The sequence below is a fragment of the Scleropages formosus genome, chromosome 6, assembly GCF_900964775.1.
Source record: "Scleropages formosus chromosome 6, fSclFor1.1, whole genome shotgun sequence".
NCBI lineage: Eukaryota > Metazoa > Chordata > Actinopteri > Osteoglossiformes > Osteoglossidae > Scleropages > Scleropages formosus.
This window is the reverse complement of record NC_041811.1, coordinates 26,526,788-26,541,584: the sequence shown is the minus strand read 5'-3', so window position 1 is coordinate 26,541,584 and position 14,797 is coordinate 26,526,788. Positions and strand designations below refer to the sequence as shown.

The 14,797-nt window shown below is 42.9% G+C and overlaps 1 protein-coding gene across 2 annotated transcripts in view; it reads right to left on the bottom strand.

The window, feature by feature from the left end:
• Window positions 1–14,443, bottom strand: part of arhgap24 (Rho GTPase activating protein 24) — a 107,141-nt gene extending 92,698 nt beyond the window's left edge. Inside the window, exons 1-2 of one of the 2 annotated variants that reach the window (XM_018755232.2) lie at window positions 13,906–14,443; window positions 2,068–2,257 (exon numbers count right to left, since the gene is read on the bottom strand). In XM_018755232.2, the coding sequence (XP_018610748.2) occupies window positions 2,068–2,250 (183 nt within the window). In that variant the 5' untranslated portion in view covers window positions 2,251–2,257; window positions 13,906–14,443. Of the gene's footprint in view, window positions 1–2,067; window positions 2,258–2,412; window positions 2,471–13,905 lie in introns of those variants that run through there. The other variant, XM_029252998.1, reaches the window with a different exon arrangement.
• Between the last annotated feature and the right edge of the window lie 354 nt (window positions 14,444–14,797).

Sequence of the window (14,797 nt, the reverse complement as noted above, 5' to 3'; positions counted from 1 at the left end):
ATGCATTGTGTTGTTTTTTTCCTTTCCATTCCTCTCACATCTTACTTTGACTTACCTGCTATTTTCACAGCAGCAATGCGTGTTTAGCAGATGTGTGTTTATTTCTCGGATGTAGACCATACCATGTGTGCGTACCACTGTGTACCATTGGAATTATGTGATACAATTTAGTGCACAGCAAAACGGATCTCCCATAGAAACATCAGGTGAAAGCTGGGCTACCAGGATATTCTGAGTGTGAGAGCAGGTCTGGCCCAGTTAGGGGTGAGAGGGAGAAAAAAATCACTCATTCATTCCAAACTCACTTAAATTAATGTAGTGGATGCAGACACTGAGTTGTACATATTTTCATGTCATACACAAACACTCACTCCCCCTTGTTATGTCTGTATCCACTGTATTACTCACCCAACAACATCTCTGGCTTTTAGCCTGGCAGAGGACCCAAGCAATGTTTTAGGTGGCTTTAAATATTGGCTCTTTTAGTCTTGCACATGCTCAGTTGAATGCAAATGGGAAAATCATTGCTGGGGAACTTTGTAATAGACTGGTTCTGAGTAATCATTGTATTTTGTTAGAATGATGAGTTGTAATGATGAGTTGATGAGTTGTAACATAAATTGAACGATGGATGTAACATAAGAGAAAATATTCATACGGCAATCTAGGGAAAGGTCTTACTGTGTAATTTAACATGTGTTATTTAGGTCAATGTTTTACAACATTGTACTAAAGGGAGGCTATTTACAAATTCATTTGCTGTCTTGGAGGAGGGTAGTTTAGGTAGACTGTTTGTGCAGCGGATGAAACGTAATGTATAGTAGAAGTCTGTAAATATTCTACATAGCTCCTTTCATCCAGTTACATTGGCACTTTAATAAATACCTCTGGCACCAAAAGGGGTTTTTTGCAACTTACTAATGCCTAAAGAAAAAAACCCAGAAGAAATATTTCCTCTACACCAGGATGCAAAATGTGACACTGACACCGGATTGCCAGTCTGCGTATAGGATGTAACCCGGTCCAAAGCTACTGGTTTGTGTGTCATTGTACCTTTCCTAACAGTTAAGACTGATATGTATCAATACAACACAACCTTAGTAAAGCAGCATCACAGACAGACAGCACCTCCAAACAAACACACACACACACAGCTTGTCCCAAGCGGGGTCATGGCAAGCCAGAGCCTAACCCAACAACACAGGACTGGAGGGGGAAGGGACACACCCAGGACAGGACACCAGACTGCCACAGGGCACCCCAAGCAGGACTTGAACCCCAGACCCCCCAGAGAGCAGAACCCAGCCAAGCCCACTGCACCACCACATCCCCACACATACAAATACCTTTTTAAAAATCAATATTTTGAAATTGGAAGTTATACAATGTTTCTGTTTCATACATAGTCATTATAAAATATATGTGAGGGTAATATATACCATGTCCTCGCATACCTGACAAACATGCTAAGAGTTCTTTCCTGAATTTAAAAGATAGCTCCAGAATTGTGCTAAATACAGATAATTAAAAGTTTTGGCATTCGCTTCTGACAAAAGAAATTAATAAATTAAAATAAGAGCCAAGGAAAACTAAGGTAACATTGTGGTATTTGGTCAAACAGCACAATAACTCCATTTGACACTTTTATACAGAAGAACTCATGATTTACTGAGCTCAAAAACTTTGGATAAGTAACATGCTCAGGATTGTAAGAGCAGGCAGTAGGACTAGAACTTGCTACCTTTAGGTCCAAATGTAGCACCTCTAACCACTAGACCACCAGCTAACCTCTTGCCTTCTTTTTTGCAAGTAACAGTGGATAACCACAACAGCACCTCAGAATACAGACACTTTTTACACCTAACAGAGCATTTGAATGCCAAACTATTCCTGCAAATGCACTATTGTCAACCATCTATGTTAACACAGCAGCACTCAACTTTACAGAGGACAAACTGGGCCATTTCTTCCATACCCCACTTGCCAGATCTAAGACATGCCTTGACCTGAAACAACAGGGAAGAATAATAGAGAATTATTCCTAGAGGGAAAAAAAGGGCTGCTCACCAGGGCTTTTGTCTCGTCTTCATCCTTGTAGTAATAGAGCTGGTCCCCCTTGAGAACAAACCACCGCGTGTGCCAAGTCTTGACAAAGCCCCCTTGCTTTCTCAGCCACCCACACCTGACGACGTTCTGCCTGCTCCGGCCGTGCTGCGGGCTGCTGTTAGAAGCAGCCTGTTCTTCCATCATGCGTACTCTGGTGAAGGGAAAAGAAGGAAGAAAAAGTAACCCTAGAGTCCTTCGTGTCTTGTTCTATAACTCGCTTCCTGATACAATCAAACGGAGCCATGTCGCTTTATACATACCAAACGCTTCTATTTTAATTATAATAATTTAGTGGCTCACACTTACGTAACCAACCTAACTCCTGTCCCCGTGTTCTCCAAAACAATGAATATTTGTTATTAACATAACCCTAGAAGTAACGGGAGGCATACATGTCAAAACAGGAAGCACGTAATTCCATCTGATGCAGCCTATTTTTTTGCATGTGGTATTCTTTTTTAGACAAACAAATTTTTATAGGACAAAAGGCACAGAGCCAGCCTCTCATGAGAACGTAGGGCTGCGGCAGAAAGGTAGATAGAGGTATTCAGGGCCAGATAAAAGGCAAATCCAAACTTTCTGACAGCTCCCATCTCCACTAGTGCAGAAGAGTTGAAGCTCTGCTCCCAGCGGCCGAATTTACATTTTACGTCACAAAAGCCGTAGAACTTGCGGCAAAGAGATGCTTTATGCACCTTTGGTGAGCGCACGCTTTCTAGGTGCTGGAAGAAAATGATCACCACCGGAAAATCTGTGAATGCCAGGGTAATCACACCGGTGCGAAATGTTAATTTTTCCTCTAAAACCACGAGCAACGCGAAGCCAAATTACATTCCTGTTTTTCCTCTGTGTTACATGGTACCAGAACACACGGTAGTCCTTTAACTGGCAAAAACGCTCAAAGTTTATGTAGACTTTACTATATTATTTAACAGCAAGGGATGCCAGGAAAAAGAATTAAACCCGCCCTTTTGTATTTTACATCTTCAGCTGCCTCAGCAGAATTTAATTAAATTTTATCCCACCTGTCGTAATACTGTTCTGTTTTAAAATGTTTTATTTTCCTGGTATTTGCTCTTAAACCACAGACATTTAACTTGGGGCATTTTTTTTTTTTTTTTAATACAGGTGCTTTTAAAAATGTTTAACATTTTTAACTTTTTCATGGAAAAAAATTGTCTGACAAAGTTTAATGCCCTAAATCCCCACTTTCAACTGTCCCCCAAGGCACCGAAGTCTTGACGCAACTGTCGTCATCAACATGCAGCATAATGGAAGATTGTTCACGGCATTTCTCAGAGAAGGTAAACACAGTGTGGAAAACATGAATCCGCTCTCTGCGTTTCGAGCCACGTCCCGGACCGTGCGCAGAGCGTGGAGCGGCAAGAACAGACAGATCGGAAATATTACGGGCATGTGAAAAAATGACACCGTGTGACAACGCAGTGGCATAATCACATATCTGGTATGACTAAATGTACTAGCAGGTCACAGATGCCGATCCCTGTTTGTCATTCTGATGAAATTTCCCACGTTTCATTTCCAAAAAAGGGAAGTTTGGCTCGCAGTAAACGCTAACCATATGTATATATTTAAATATGCTTTGCGAGAGGATTTTCATTATTCGCTGGGAAAGCGGGCGACCCGGGGCGCAGCCGTGGATCGGCCGCAGCCTCGTGTAGGCGCAATCCTCGGTTCTCTCGCATTGCCACGTTGTCACCAGCGAAAGGGCTTCATTTCAGTGGCTTTCCAGCTCAGATGAGCACCAGATGTGCCTTCACTCTTGTTCCAGTCCTCCTCCGAACAAGTGGTGAGCTGTGGCCTGCTGCTCCCTCGGATCCCCAGCCACATTACTGCACCGTTAACACAAAGGCAACAGTGGCTCGTATAAGTTCAAGTCCCTCCAATATCCTGTGCGGTTCTGGATGTCATTAGATGACTCGAAGGGATTACGCTGGTCTCTGACGGCACAGCGGTCTTCTTCGGCACAGTCTTCCATGTCTGAAGATGCCATCCATCCGTATATAGACGTACTAAGTGCAGGGAGCAGGGAGCAATCTGGGTATGCAGAGTCGTAATTGGTAGTCCCAAGAGGAGCTCTATTCTAGCACCCTTGAGGAAGGCGCTTAACCCAAACCGCTCCAGTAAAAATACCCAATTGTATCATTTTAAACCATTTCGATTAAAGCATTCGTTAAACAACGGAATTTTGTTTTTGGAAGAGAAAAGAGCTATTTGGAAAATTTAATGTCATTTTTTTCTGTTAAGGAGCTCTATCTGATGGGAACATTATGTCAGGGGCTTATTAGCCTGATAATTTCAGAATAAGCACATAGCGCATCTGCTGTAAAAATTCATACTAGCACCTGCTGTGTAGCCATGGGCGTAAAGCTGAATGGGGTCATGGGTTTAGACCCACATACATCACTGGGTTCTGCATTTCAAAGAATCGGAATAAACACTTATCAGGCAGCATATTATGATTTAGTGGAGAGCAGTCACTGGATCAAGATGGTTCTTTGCCAGAAAAGAGTGAAAATTCCTCAACGACTAGTTAGCAAAAATTTACTTTGTGGTGATGCCATGACACTGCATGGAAACACACCTCCCTCCTGTTTTCATTTTGTGTAGGGTATGAAAACTGGTGCTGACACTGTGATCATGGTACAGTGGTGTTGGCACAGTAGTTCACCAGTTAGTGTTCGCTTCTTCACACTTCTAGGGTGACAGATTTGACAGCTTTTTGAGTGTTTATCTCTATTTCTTTGCGACGGTTTCTTCCACATACCCTGCAGATACTTAGTGTTAAGGTCTGAATGCACATATGTGTAATTCCGAAACCATAAGTGGAAATTAGAATAAGTACAATATTCTATAAATTGTAAATTCAATAGAAAATATGAAGTATCATATATTAACGTTAGTGATGCCATTGTCATCATTAAAGGTGTTTTTATGGTGATTTTATTCTTATTACTTTTTTAACAGTAAAATATGGAAGTCATTCAACAGCATCCTCAGTGATGATTTTTTTTTTTCTTTCGTGCTGCTTTCTGTGGAACATTATTTTTGTGCTAAATAATGACATTACAAAATAGCATTGCTTGCTTTCCATATTTCATCTTGTTTCACTGCTGCAATTTGGAAGTAGCTCAAGCACAAAATCAGCTTAACATCTGTATTACTTTGCTCTATACATGGCCTGGACAACCTGCCCTGAGGTGGTTAGTCCAACTGAAGTCTTACTCATTCATCAGAGAAAAACTCTTACTTGGAACATAAGGGACTATTGTTTATGTATTTCATACACGGGTTAAATATACAGAATATAACTAAGCCGAGACAGTAAACCTACACACACACAGACATCTCTTTTCATACTATTGTGACACACATGTAGATGGAAAGCGGGAGGAACCACCTGTACATCAACACGCCCATTCATAGCCCTCCTCCCCCTACATCCGTAACCGGGCGCTTGACATCTCGTGCCACGGCCCGGTCTCCACGCCAAAGCTCCAGGCCAGCGATGCGTCCCATCTGCCAGATGCCAACACCACTTGCTGCTCGACACAGACCGCGCCCCTTCCGCAACGAATCTGCTGCTCTCCAGAGGTTACGCGTCTGAGCCGATATTTCATTAACAGCGATTTTATCTGGGTTATGCAGCTGGCAAAGTGAAGAGCAAAGGAAGATGTGTGGTCTCCTTTCAACACGCAATACGCACATCTTGCAAATGTCAAAACTTGCATCGCTCTGAAGATCTGATCCCACATCTATAAATACAATGTGTTCCCAAATCTGTCAATAAGCCGAACCCCTTGTGTGCGTATTTGGGTAGGTTTCAATTTGTAGGAAGACCGGAGGCCTTTTTACCCTCAGTCGTGATGATTCTGACAGCCAGAACGGTGGCATTTAGGAATTCACAGCAAAGACATATGAAGTTGCCCGAGGGAGTGACCTCAAGTAACCCGAAGGGATAATAATGTCAGCGACATAAAACTGGTTCAAATATGGGGATTTTTTTTTAAGTAATCAGCAGCCAAAGCAGAGCCATAAACAAGCATGGTCTGTTTGGCTGTTTCTCTCCACGGCAGGGGCCCCGGGTTCGACAGAGGCAACGGGACCCACTAACACTGCCACTCTGTGCGTCATTCCCACTGCAGACCCAACTTGAAGGGCTCCATTGAAAGATCTCACAAGACACAATATACAGCATATTCTGCAGAGTAACTATATAGCAGAGATGTATAATTTATGATGTTTTGGACAGAACATAAGCCCAGAGGAAAGGAAAAATGAAAGAAATGAACAATACGAGCTTGAAATTCAAATGGATTTAATTATACTTTTGTGTTTCTTTGTGCGGCTGCCTGCGAGGCACGGCAAATGCGCAATCTTCTTTTCATGTTTATGCCTTTTTCATGATCTATCCATATTTGATAAAATAATTTACATTTTTTTTCCTGCAGTCTAAATTACAGCTGTTACAGTATTTGGAGAAGCATGACATATTTGGATTGGAGGATTTATTTTTGCAGGATTTTCTCACGCAGCGTGTAGGGAGCAGTGAGCCGACTTGTTGGGGCAGTGGGAAAAGAAGATGATGACCTCTACCACAAACATGCGCAAGAGGAAGGACGCAGACCTGACCGCTGTGATCTTCTGGCATGAACCCGTTGCTTATAAACAGGAAATAAAATACTCCTCAGAGACAGTTCCTTCAGCGAAGGGAAGAATGTATGACATTTTGTGACATATGCAGAAAACATCGTATATCACTGTAAACCACGACATTCAGAGAAAATATTGGATTCCTCATTAGTTTTATTCTCGCCAAGTCATTCATCTGTAGATGGGCTTCGTCAGTGACTTCTAAGATAGTGACAAGATATAATTTTATTGAAAGGACTGTTTGGTATATAATTGTCTGTAATTCTCATATCCAGAACAAATGATCATACTATACAGGATTTGGTTTGTTCTCAGCTTCTACAGAGAGGGGTTTTGAGGTTTGGGGTCAGACGTTAACCATGCTGGTGCTGAGGAGCAGTCCTGTGGTATGTTCAAACCTGCTTTGTTTGACACATCTCTTGTTTGTTTTGGCTCCTCTAATGTGTTTCCTTTAATTAGACTTTGAAATTCCACTACTCTAAAGTGCCCCCCCATTTTAAAAGCATGCATTGCCATGGTTTTCACATTCCATTCCGGGATTTAATGTGACTTTTTGCCATCATATGATGCGCGTGCACTCATCCTGATGCACTTATTTGGGTGGCTGCTTGTTGAGTTTGCCTGTTAAAGGTGCCAAGCGTTTCTGTTTTCATAGCCTTGAATCCAGGAACCATATTTACATGCGTTTATTGCTTTCATCCAACAAGATTTATGGGCCAATTACAGAAATGGACAATTAATGCATTAACTAAAATAATCTACAGTAATCTTTACATATTTGTGAGGAATGCGAAAGAGCACGAAAAGCATTCATGTTACGCTGCGGAACAAATTTGCGAACATTCAGTATTTCTGGACTTCAGTGCAGCCCGAAAAGAGCTTTTTAAGGGATTGCATCGTCATTGATGTGAACATCATCCGACTATTCAAGAAGGACAGGTCACACACTCCAACAAGTTCCAAGTATATTCAAAAACAACAGGGAACAGCCAATGTTTTGGCACCATATGGACCTTCATTGGGGAAGCTCATTTTACAACTGATGGAGCAAGGCCAAACATAGACACAAACATGATTTCCTGCCCTTCCAAGAGCAGATATGTACTTAGTTCTTAAAGTATCACCTTAGTTACAGTCAAAATGATCAAAACGATCCATGAATCTTCCAAGAACCCCTGCGCCCTTATTGGAAATAGCAATATTTACAGACACGACAACGGCTGACAATTGTGCGGGGCATCTGGCAGTGAGTAGTTCTGGCAATTCCATATTCACTCTTAGCCACAGTAGCCAGGTATCATCTTTCCCCCTTGGCTTTATTTCTCAAGCCCCTGGCTCATGTAACTTAATTTGGTATTTTCCATCTTAATACATAAAACACATGCAGTCACATACCCTTCAGGAAACAGATCTTTTACTCAGCAAATAAGGGGCATTTTAGGCCTCGCCGTGTTTTAAATGTATAAGCTGTGTACTAAATTACAGTGCTCAATGGTTAGAATTACCCTGAATTCACAAATTGCACACGCCCCTGTTTCAGTCATTTTCTAACCCACTGACAGATATTTTCACCGATAGCTCCCGATAGTGAAAATGCCCTGTATTTGTATAAAACCTATAATCCAGGGATCTTGTTTGTTTTTTGGGAATGACCACTCAATCATCCTACATGAATATGTAGCAGCCTTCGGGGAGAAAACACAGTAAACACACACAGGTGTCTGAGGCTGCAGCTGACAGAACAGCTGACAGAGTAGACCTATAAATGCCTGGGGCCTTTCTCTACCCGTACAGAATGGCAAGGCACTTGGGAGCAGATCTAAAGAAGACAGGTATCAGAAGACACAGCACACAATCATGCACAGTTTATTAAAAATGGATGTGCGAGAAAAGGCCATCGTGCTGGAATAACATTTAATGAAAAATAAAAACTGGAGATGGAGAACACTGAGCTATATTTATCATGTCGTAAAATAATTAAAAGGTATTGACATAAAATACAGAGAGCCTTGGAATAATTGCCGGCACAGTTACATAGGAAGGCATGAGTTACAGGTACAACTCTGAACTGCCTGGACAGACAGAGGACAAAAGAAAAGCAGTACGGGTGGTCCCCGATTTATGATGGAGTTACATTCCGCGAAACCCATCGTAAGTTAAAAATATCGTAAGTCGAAAACGCATTTAATACACCTGATACACACCTCTGCGTGACAGACTGGGAGATGAGGATCGCTGTCGCTGCCCAGCATCGCGAGAGAGCATCGCTCCACATATCTTATTGTTTATAATTAGAATTATAAATCGAAGATAAAATTATCTACAGTTTAATTATTCCGCTTGCCCGGGAAAAAAATCTAAATTCGAAGTATGGTTTCCACTGAATGTCTATCGCCAGCTCACCACCGTAAAGTCAAAATATCATAAGTCGAACCATCGTAAATCGGGGACCACCTGTATAGCGTAGCCATCTCTCCATCTTCGTCAAAGGACCTGCTCTTGACAACAAAGGCCAACCAAGATGCTCTATGATGGACTTCCCTAACACACGTGACCACGAAACTGAGAATAGGCCCAGTTTTGAAATGAGACCATAAAGTAATTTACCACTATGGTGCTACCAGCTGGTGTTTCATCTTTTGAACACTTCTTAAGGAGAATGTGATGCTCCTCAGAGCACAAAAAAGTCCCGCTCAGAGTTTGACGTATCCTTGCTGGAACTTTCCATAACGGAAAAGAAACTTAATTTGCACAATTTCTACGTTCCATCACGGAGCTTCAAAAGCAAGAAGGTACAATGACTGAGCAAGACAGTAAGTATTCAAGACGTTCCTTAAATGTGTCAGTGTTGTGTTCATCCAGGGCATGTTTGAGAAATGAATTGTTCCTCGTGTCACACGAAAGCACATCTCTGGGTTTGACAATTCTTCATCTGTAACCTACCATTGTGTGAATGAATCCAGACTTTACCGTTCTGGAAGCTGGCTAAAAAGAAGTTAAATACAGTCATTAAAGAAGCTCTTCACTTGGAGAAATAGGAATAAGGATCTGCCCTAATAAAAATAAAAAAAAAATCTCTGAGGAAGTACATGAAGTACATAGAAATTTTTTTTTTTTAGTTTACTGTCGAAACAGCATGTAAGACCTTTAATTAACCCCAGTGAATTTCAGTATTAATTATTTATTTTGCTCTTTTCAGCAAGCTGACACTTCGTCTCTCTGCATGTAGTCTTACGGACCAGTCTCGCAGCTGCCACATGAGAGACATGGCAGACTATATCTGTCACGGGTATTAGGTCCAAAATACCATTCAAAACATGCTGCGAAACACTGGAAAGCAGCCTTCATGATATTAATGTTTGCAAACTGAGCTATAGTACATATCAAGTATCAACAGAGAACCAGTGATTTATCATCAGTATTTATCCTTAATCATAACAAACAGGCAATTCAATTTTTTCCTGACTTAAAAGGTTTGATTTTTTATTTTTCAAATAAAACAACTTTATTCTAAGCCAAAAGATCCAGAGTTAAACTCTAAATAGGACCTAAAGTGAAAAAAAAAAACAGTTCAGTTATTTAATAAGAATTTATAAAAAAATCAAAATCCCTGTTACATGTGGCTGTTTCACCAACAATGCAGAATGCAGAATAACAACCAGTCAAAGTCTGTGGAAACAGCATCAGATTAATCACTAATCTTCTCCACATCATCTTACACTAAGAAGAACCTATGGATCTAGAGTGCTGCAAATTGTAAAATTACATTCTAAAACAGCATCGCAACACACAACTGTCAAAAACAAAATACACCATTATAGACAATGAATTGTAAGTGGAAATCAGCAATACATACAAATGTGAGAAAATGAATAAAGATGATAATGAAAATGAAAAGGTGAATACTTCACACGACGGTCTGAATAACTGTCAATACGGTTAATGTCATTTTTGGATTTCACATGAAGCCTTCAAACATCATATCTCTGTGCTGATGTAATATTGGGCTTCCTCAACCATTTTCCCTAGTAAGCACTCAAGACAAATAAACATACTTTGGAATTTAAGACCTAGCAGGAAGACGAGTCAAGATTGAATGCCCATGCTAAAATGACACAGGAGTGCGAGACACAGCCTGTTCCTCTGCCCATGCGTGGAGGTCATAAAAAGAGGACACAGAGATGCCTACAATGATCCATAAACATCTTTAAGAGTGAAACCTCTACCTGAAAATGACCAAAATATGATTTTTAAGTTTAATCTTTCTGCTGCTTTAAACTGGTGAAGACATCGTGGCTGTTGAGAGGTTGCACCATGACATGGGCCAAGGGTGAACGTGATGGACAACTCTCAGGTGTATGTTCTCTGCCAGTTGTTCAGGGTAACAAATATAAGCTTCCCTCTGGTTAAGTGGACTATTAGGACTGGCATTGGAGACAGCTTGTCTGCAGACTGAGAAAACACAGTAGGAGACTAGAAGGGAACTGCTCTGGCCCCAGGGGGGTCATGGTCCAGTTTAAATAGTTTTTTTTAATAAACACATTTCTGTTGCTGTTTCATCCAACACCTTTGTATTATTGTAATATTATACATGCTTTGGCTTTTTACAGGGCACACCCACTTTCTGCATTTTTGATCTTTTTAATGAGAACCTCTTCTTCTTCAGTCCTTGTGATGGACTGGCATCCCGTCCAATTTCAATAACGACTCGCTGCGACCTCACTCGGGACAAGTGGTTATTGAAATTGGTTGGTTGGTTGGTTGGTTTTTCTTTTAAAAAAATATGCTGCCCTCTATCCCACCCTGTGGCCACATCCACCATACAAGCAGTGACCATATAAATAATTCACACATTGCCGCAATATAAAGAGGTCGTTGCCGAACAAACTGATAAATCGTATTAATGATGATCCAGTGCAAGTCATATAGCTGGTATTTTATTCTGTTGTGTTTTTTGACACAAGTAACTTATTTCAATTTGGCAAAATGAGCATCAGAGTCAGACTTACAGTAAAGAGGATCTGAAATGTTCAGAACTATTAAACAGCAACTAACAAACCATTTAACGGTAAAATGTGTTACATCCAACTGTAGGGATAGAAGATGACAATAGCTTACTCTATATGAAATAACCATAAAATAAGCGTAACTTCTAAATGACATGTCATCAGGTGACAATAGGAGTAGGATGCAAACAGTTCTGTTTGTACACCATTCAAAGCACTGTTGTGTCATTTTAGCAAATCGATCTCAAGAAGGAGCATCTGAGCATTTGGCTACAAACACAGCACTAATTAGCAGGCCATTGTCGGGTCAGGACCTGGGGGCTGGGAGTGGCTCCTGCAGACGTGTGGGAGGCTACTGCCATCTGTCATCTGCTATCAGCGAAATGGTTCTCCTCAGCAGTGAACGCCACGATGATCAGATCTGAGGTAACACAAGAGTCCAACTTTGATACTTCCAAGATATCATTCAAAAGCAACTAGTAGCACCACGCTGATGTCAACACCAAGCTCTTTGAATCCTACTGGAGGATGGTATCAACTGAAGCACCTTCCTGTTTGGTGACGCAGACCTTGTTTGGGGTCATGTGCCTACAACATGCTTTTTTCATCTTCATATCTGCATCACAGAAGATAAGGACAGCAACATGTCTCCCTAGATCATTATAGACCTTCTCAACCTCCATGAGCATGGGGTCTGTCGTCCCAATCCTCTACCCTCAATAAATAGAAATCACAGAACCTGACAGCACCCAGCAGTTGGCAGAAACCTGATCTTCCAGAACTGTCTTGGAGTCTGGGTGCTGCAGACACTCCGAATACTGGGTACGCTCATTTTCACCATCTCTGTACAGAGAAACAGCGATAACGCAGGGAAGTGTGGCCTTCAGGGACGATGCTCTCAGCAAACCTTGGAGAAGGAACATGATAGGCATTTCACTGACAATATTTCAAACTAATCACTACTGCCAGCTATGCTTTTGCAACGATTTCCGGGAGAAATACAACAATCGATAGGTAGCTTGTTCACGGGAGATGTGTTTAGGCTGCTATTTATACGCTGCAGCTTCGCTGTTGTGTTCTGGACTGTGCTGCCCTTGAAAATAGCTATTCCCAGACATGGGAATACGTAGATCCGATCTCTTCTTCACATGGTCCTTGCTGCAGTTGCCATTACAGAAACCTTGTTTTCAACAGTCCACCGCGCTGTGCAAATGATCCCATAGAATGAAACTTCTCACCTCTCCTGTAAAGATCTAAGTGCACCAATCAAAAGGGATATCTTCAAGTGTTAAACAGTAGCAATGTAGTCATTAATTAATACTAATAAATACTTTGCTTGCAATCAAAGATGGAATATTTATCAATAATTAAAAAAAATGACAATAATTAGTATTATGAATATTTCATGATGATTTATTAATAATTAGCACTATTACAATTGTTATATTATTATAATTATTATAATAAGAACCCTGCATTACTACTATTCGACACTTGGTTCATACGCAAGGGCTCATTACAGAAGGTTTAGGAAAATGAGTCAAACTTGGTGTTTGTCCATGACAGGACAGTCAAAAGACTGTCATACTAGTGACATGATTTCATAATACCCATTAAGTTCCTCTTCATAAGCAGATAGAAATAGATAGCGGAACTAAAAGTGGCACAGTCAGGAAATGTGCCCGCGGCTCGCAACACACACTAAACACAGAATTTCTACAGAAAAGGGAATGTAAGAGAGACAGCGCTGCGCTCGGCTACAGCCCACGGCACGAGACGCGCGACGAGTGCGGAGGGGACACAAGTGGTACCCGGGACCACAGTGAGACAGACAGTGACGGGGGAAGGTGAAAAAATGCCTCGCGTTGAGGCGGACAGCGAGGCGTCGGATCGCGCACGATCACCGCGGTGGGGGAAGGGGGTGTGTGTGGAGGGGGGGGGGGGGGGTGCTGCTGGTGACAGCAGTTCTGAGCGCAGCGGCTTGCCTCCTTGGGGACGCAGTTCTGTCGTACCCGCTGGAGCACGACCTCACACACACACACACACACACACACACACACACACACGCGCGCGCGCGCGCACTCTGTCACTCACACCCGCAAATACACACATAACGTACCTTCGGAAATGGCCCCCCGGTGGTGTTTCGCTGTGTGATCCGACGCGACGGTGCGAAAAAGAGAGTTGAAGGGACGAGGCAGTCCGGTGACACTTCAGTCTTCTTCACTCGGACGTGGTGGAGACGCGGTCCACGCTGGACGGGCTGCTGTGCTCGGCGCGAGACGCCGGCGCTCCATGCAGTCGAGTCGGGCAGCCGATCGGAGGAGCCGCGACGCGCTGCTGTCACCAAGTTTTCTCTTGACTGCTCACGCCATCTGTACGCCCCTCGGGTCTCCGGGGAGACGTGGGCTGGAGCGGCGGGTGCGTGGTGGTGGGCTGCGGGGAAGGCGGGGGGAGGTCGATCCGCGCAGCGACACCGTTCTGGGGGTCGGACCCCACGGGCGAGGCGAGGCGAGGCGAGACGAGGCGGCGGCGCCGAGAACTTAGGAGATCGGGCGAGCGGGCGGGCGGCGCGCGGCGCAGGCGGCAGGAGCGAGCGCGTGTTTGGGGAAGTAGAGCGGAGGCGAGCGATCGGGCTGCGCCGACACTTGCACACACTGTGCCTCTGGTTTCGGATTGCACACACAGGCAACTGGCGGATCCCCCCTCCCTCCCACCCAGACACATACCGAGTCGAGCAAACGTAATGAAAGTCCCGTCCGCCCCCCCCCCCCCCCCCCCAGCAGCTGGAGTCCTGCTTAGGTCGCTGCTATGTAACCTGAAGGTTCACAGTTCGAATCCCACTCCTGCTGTAGTAGCTCCTTTGATCAAGGGCTTACCCTGAACCAGTACTCAGGTGTATAAATGGGTAAATCAGTGTTAAGGATTTAGCAAACGTTCTTTTTTTGTCCGAAGCCACAGGGTAGTGTGTAGGGACACCTTCGATGTAACATGCTATTAGATGCACTACA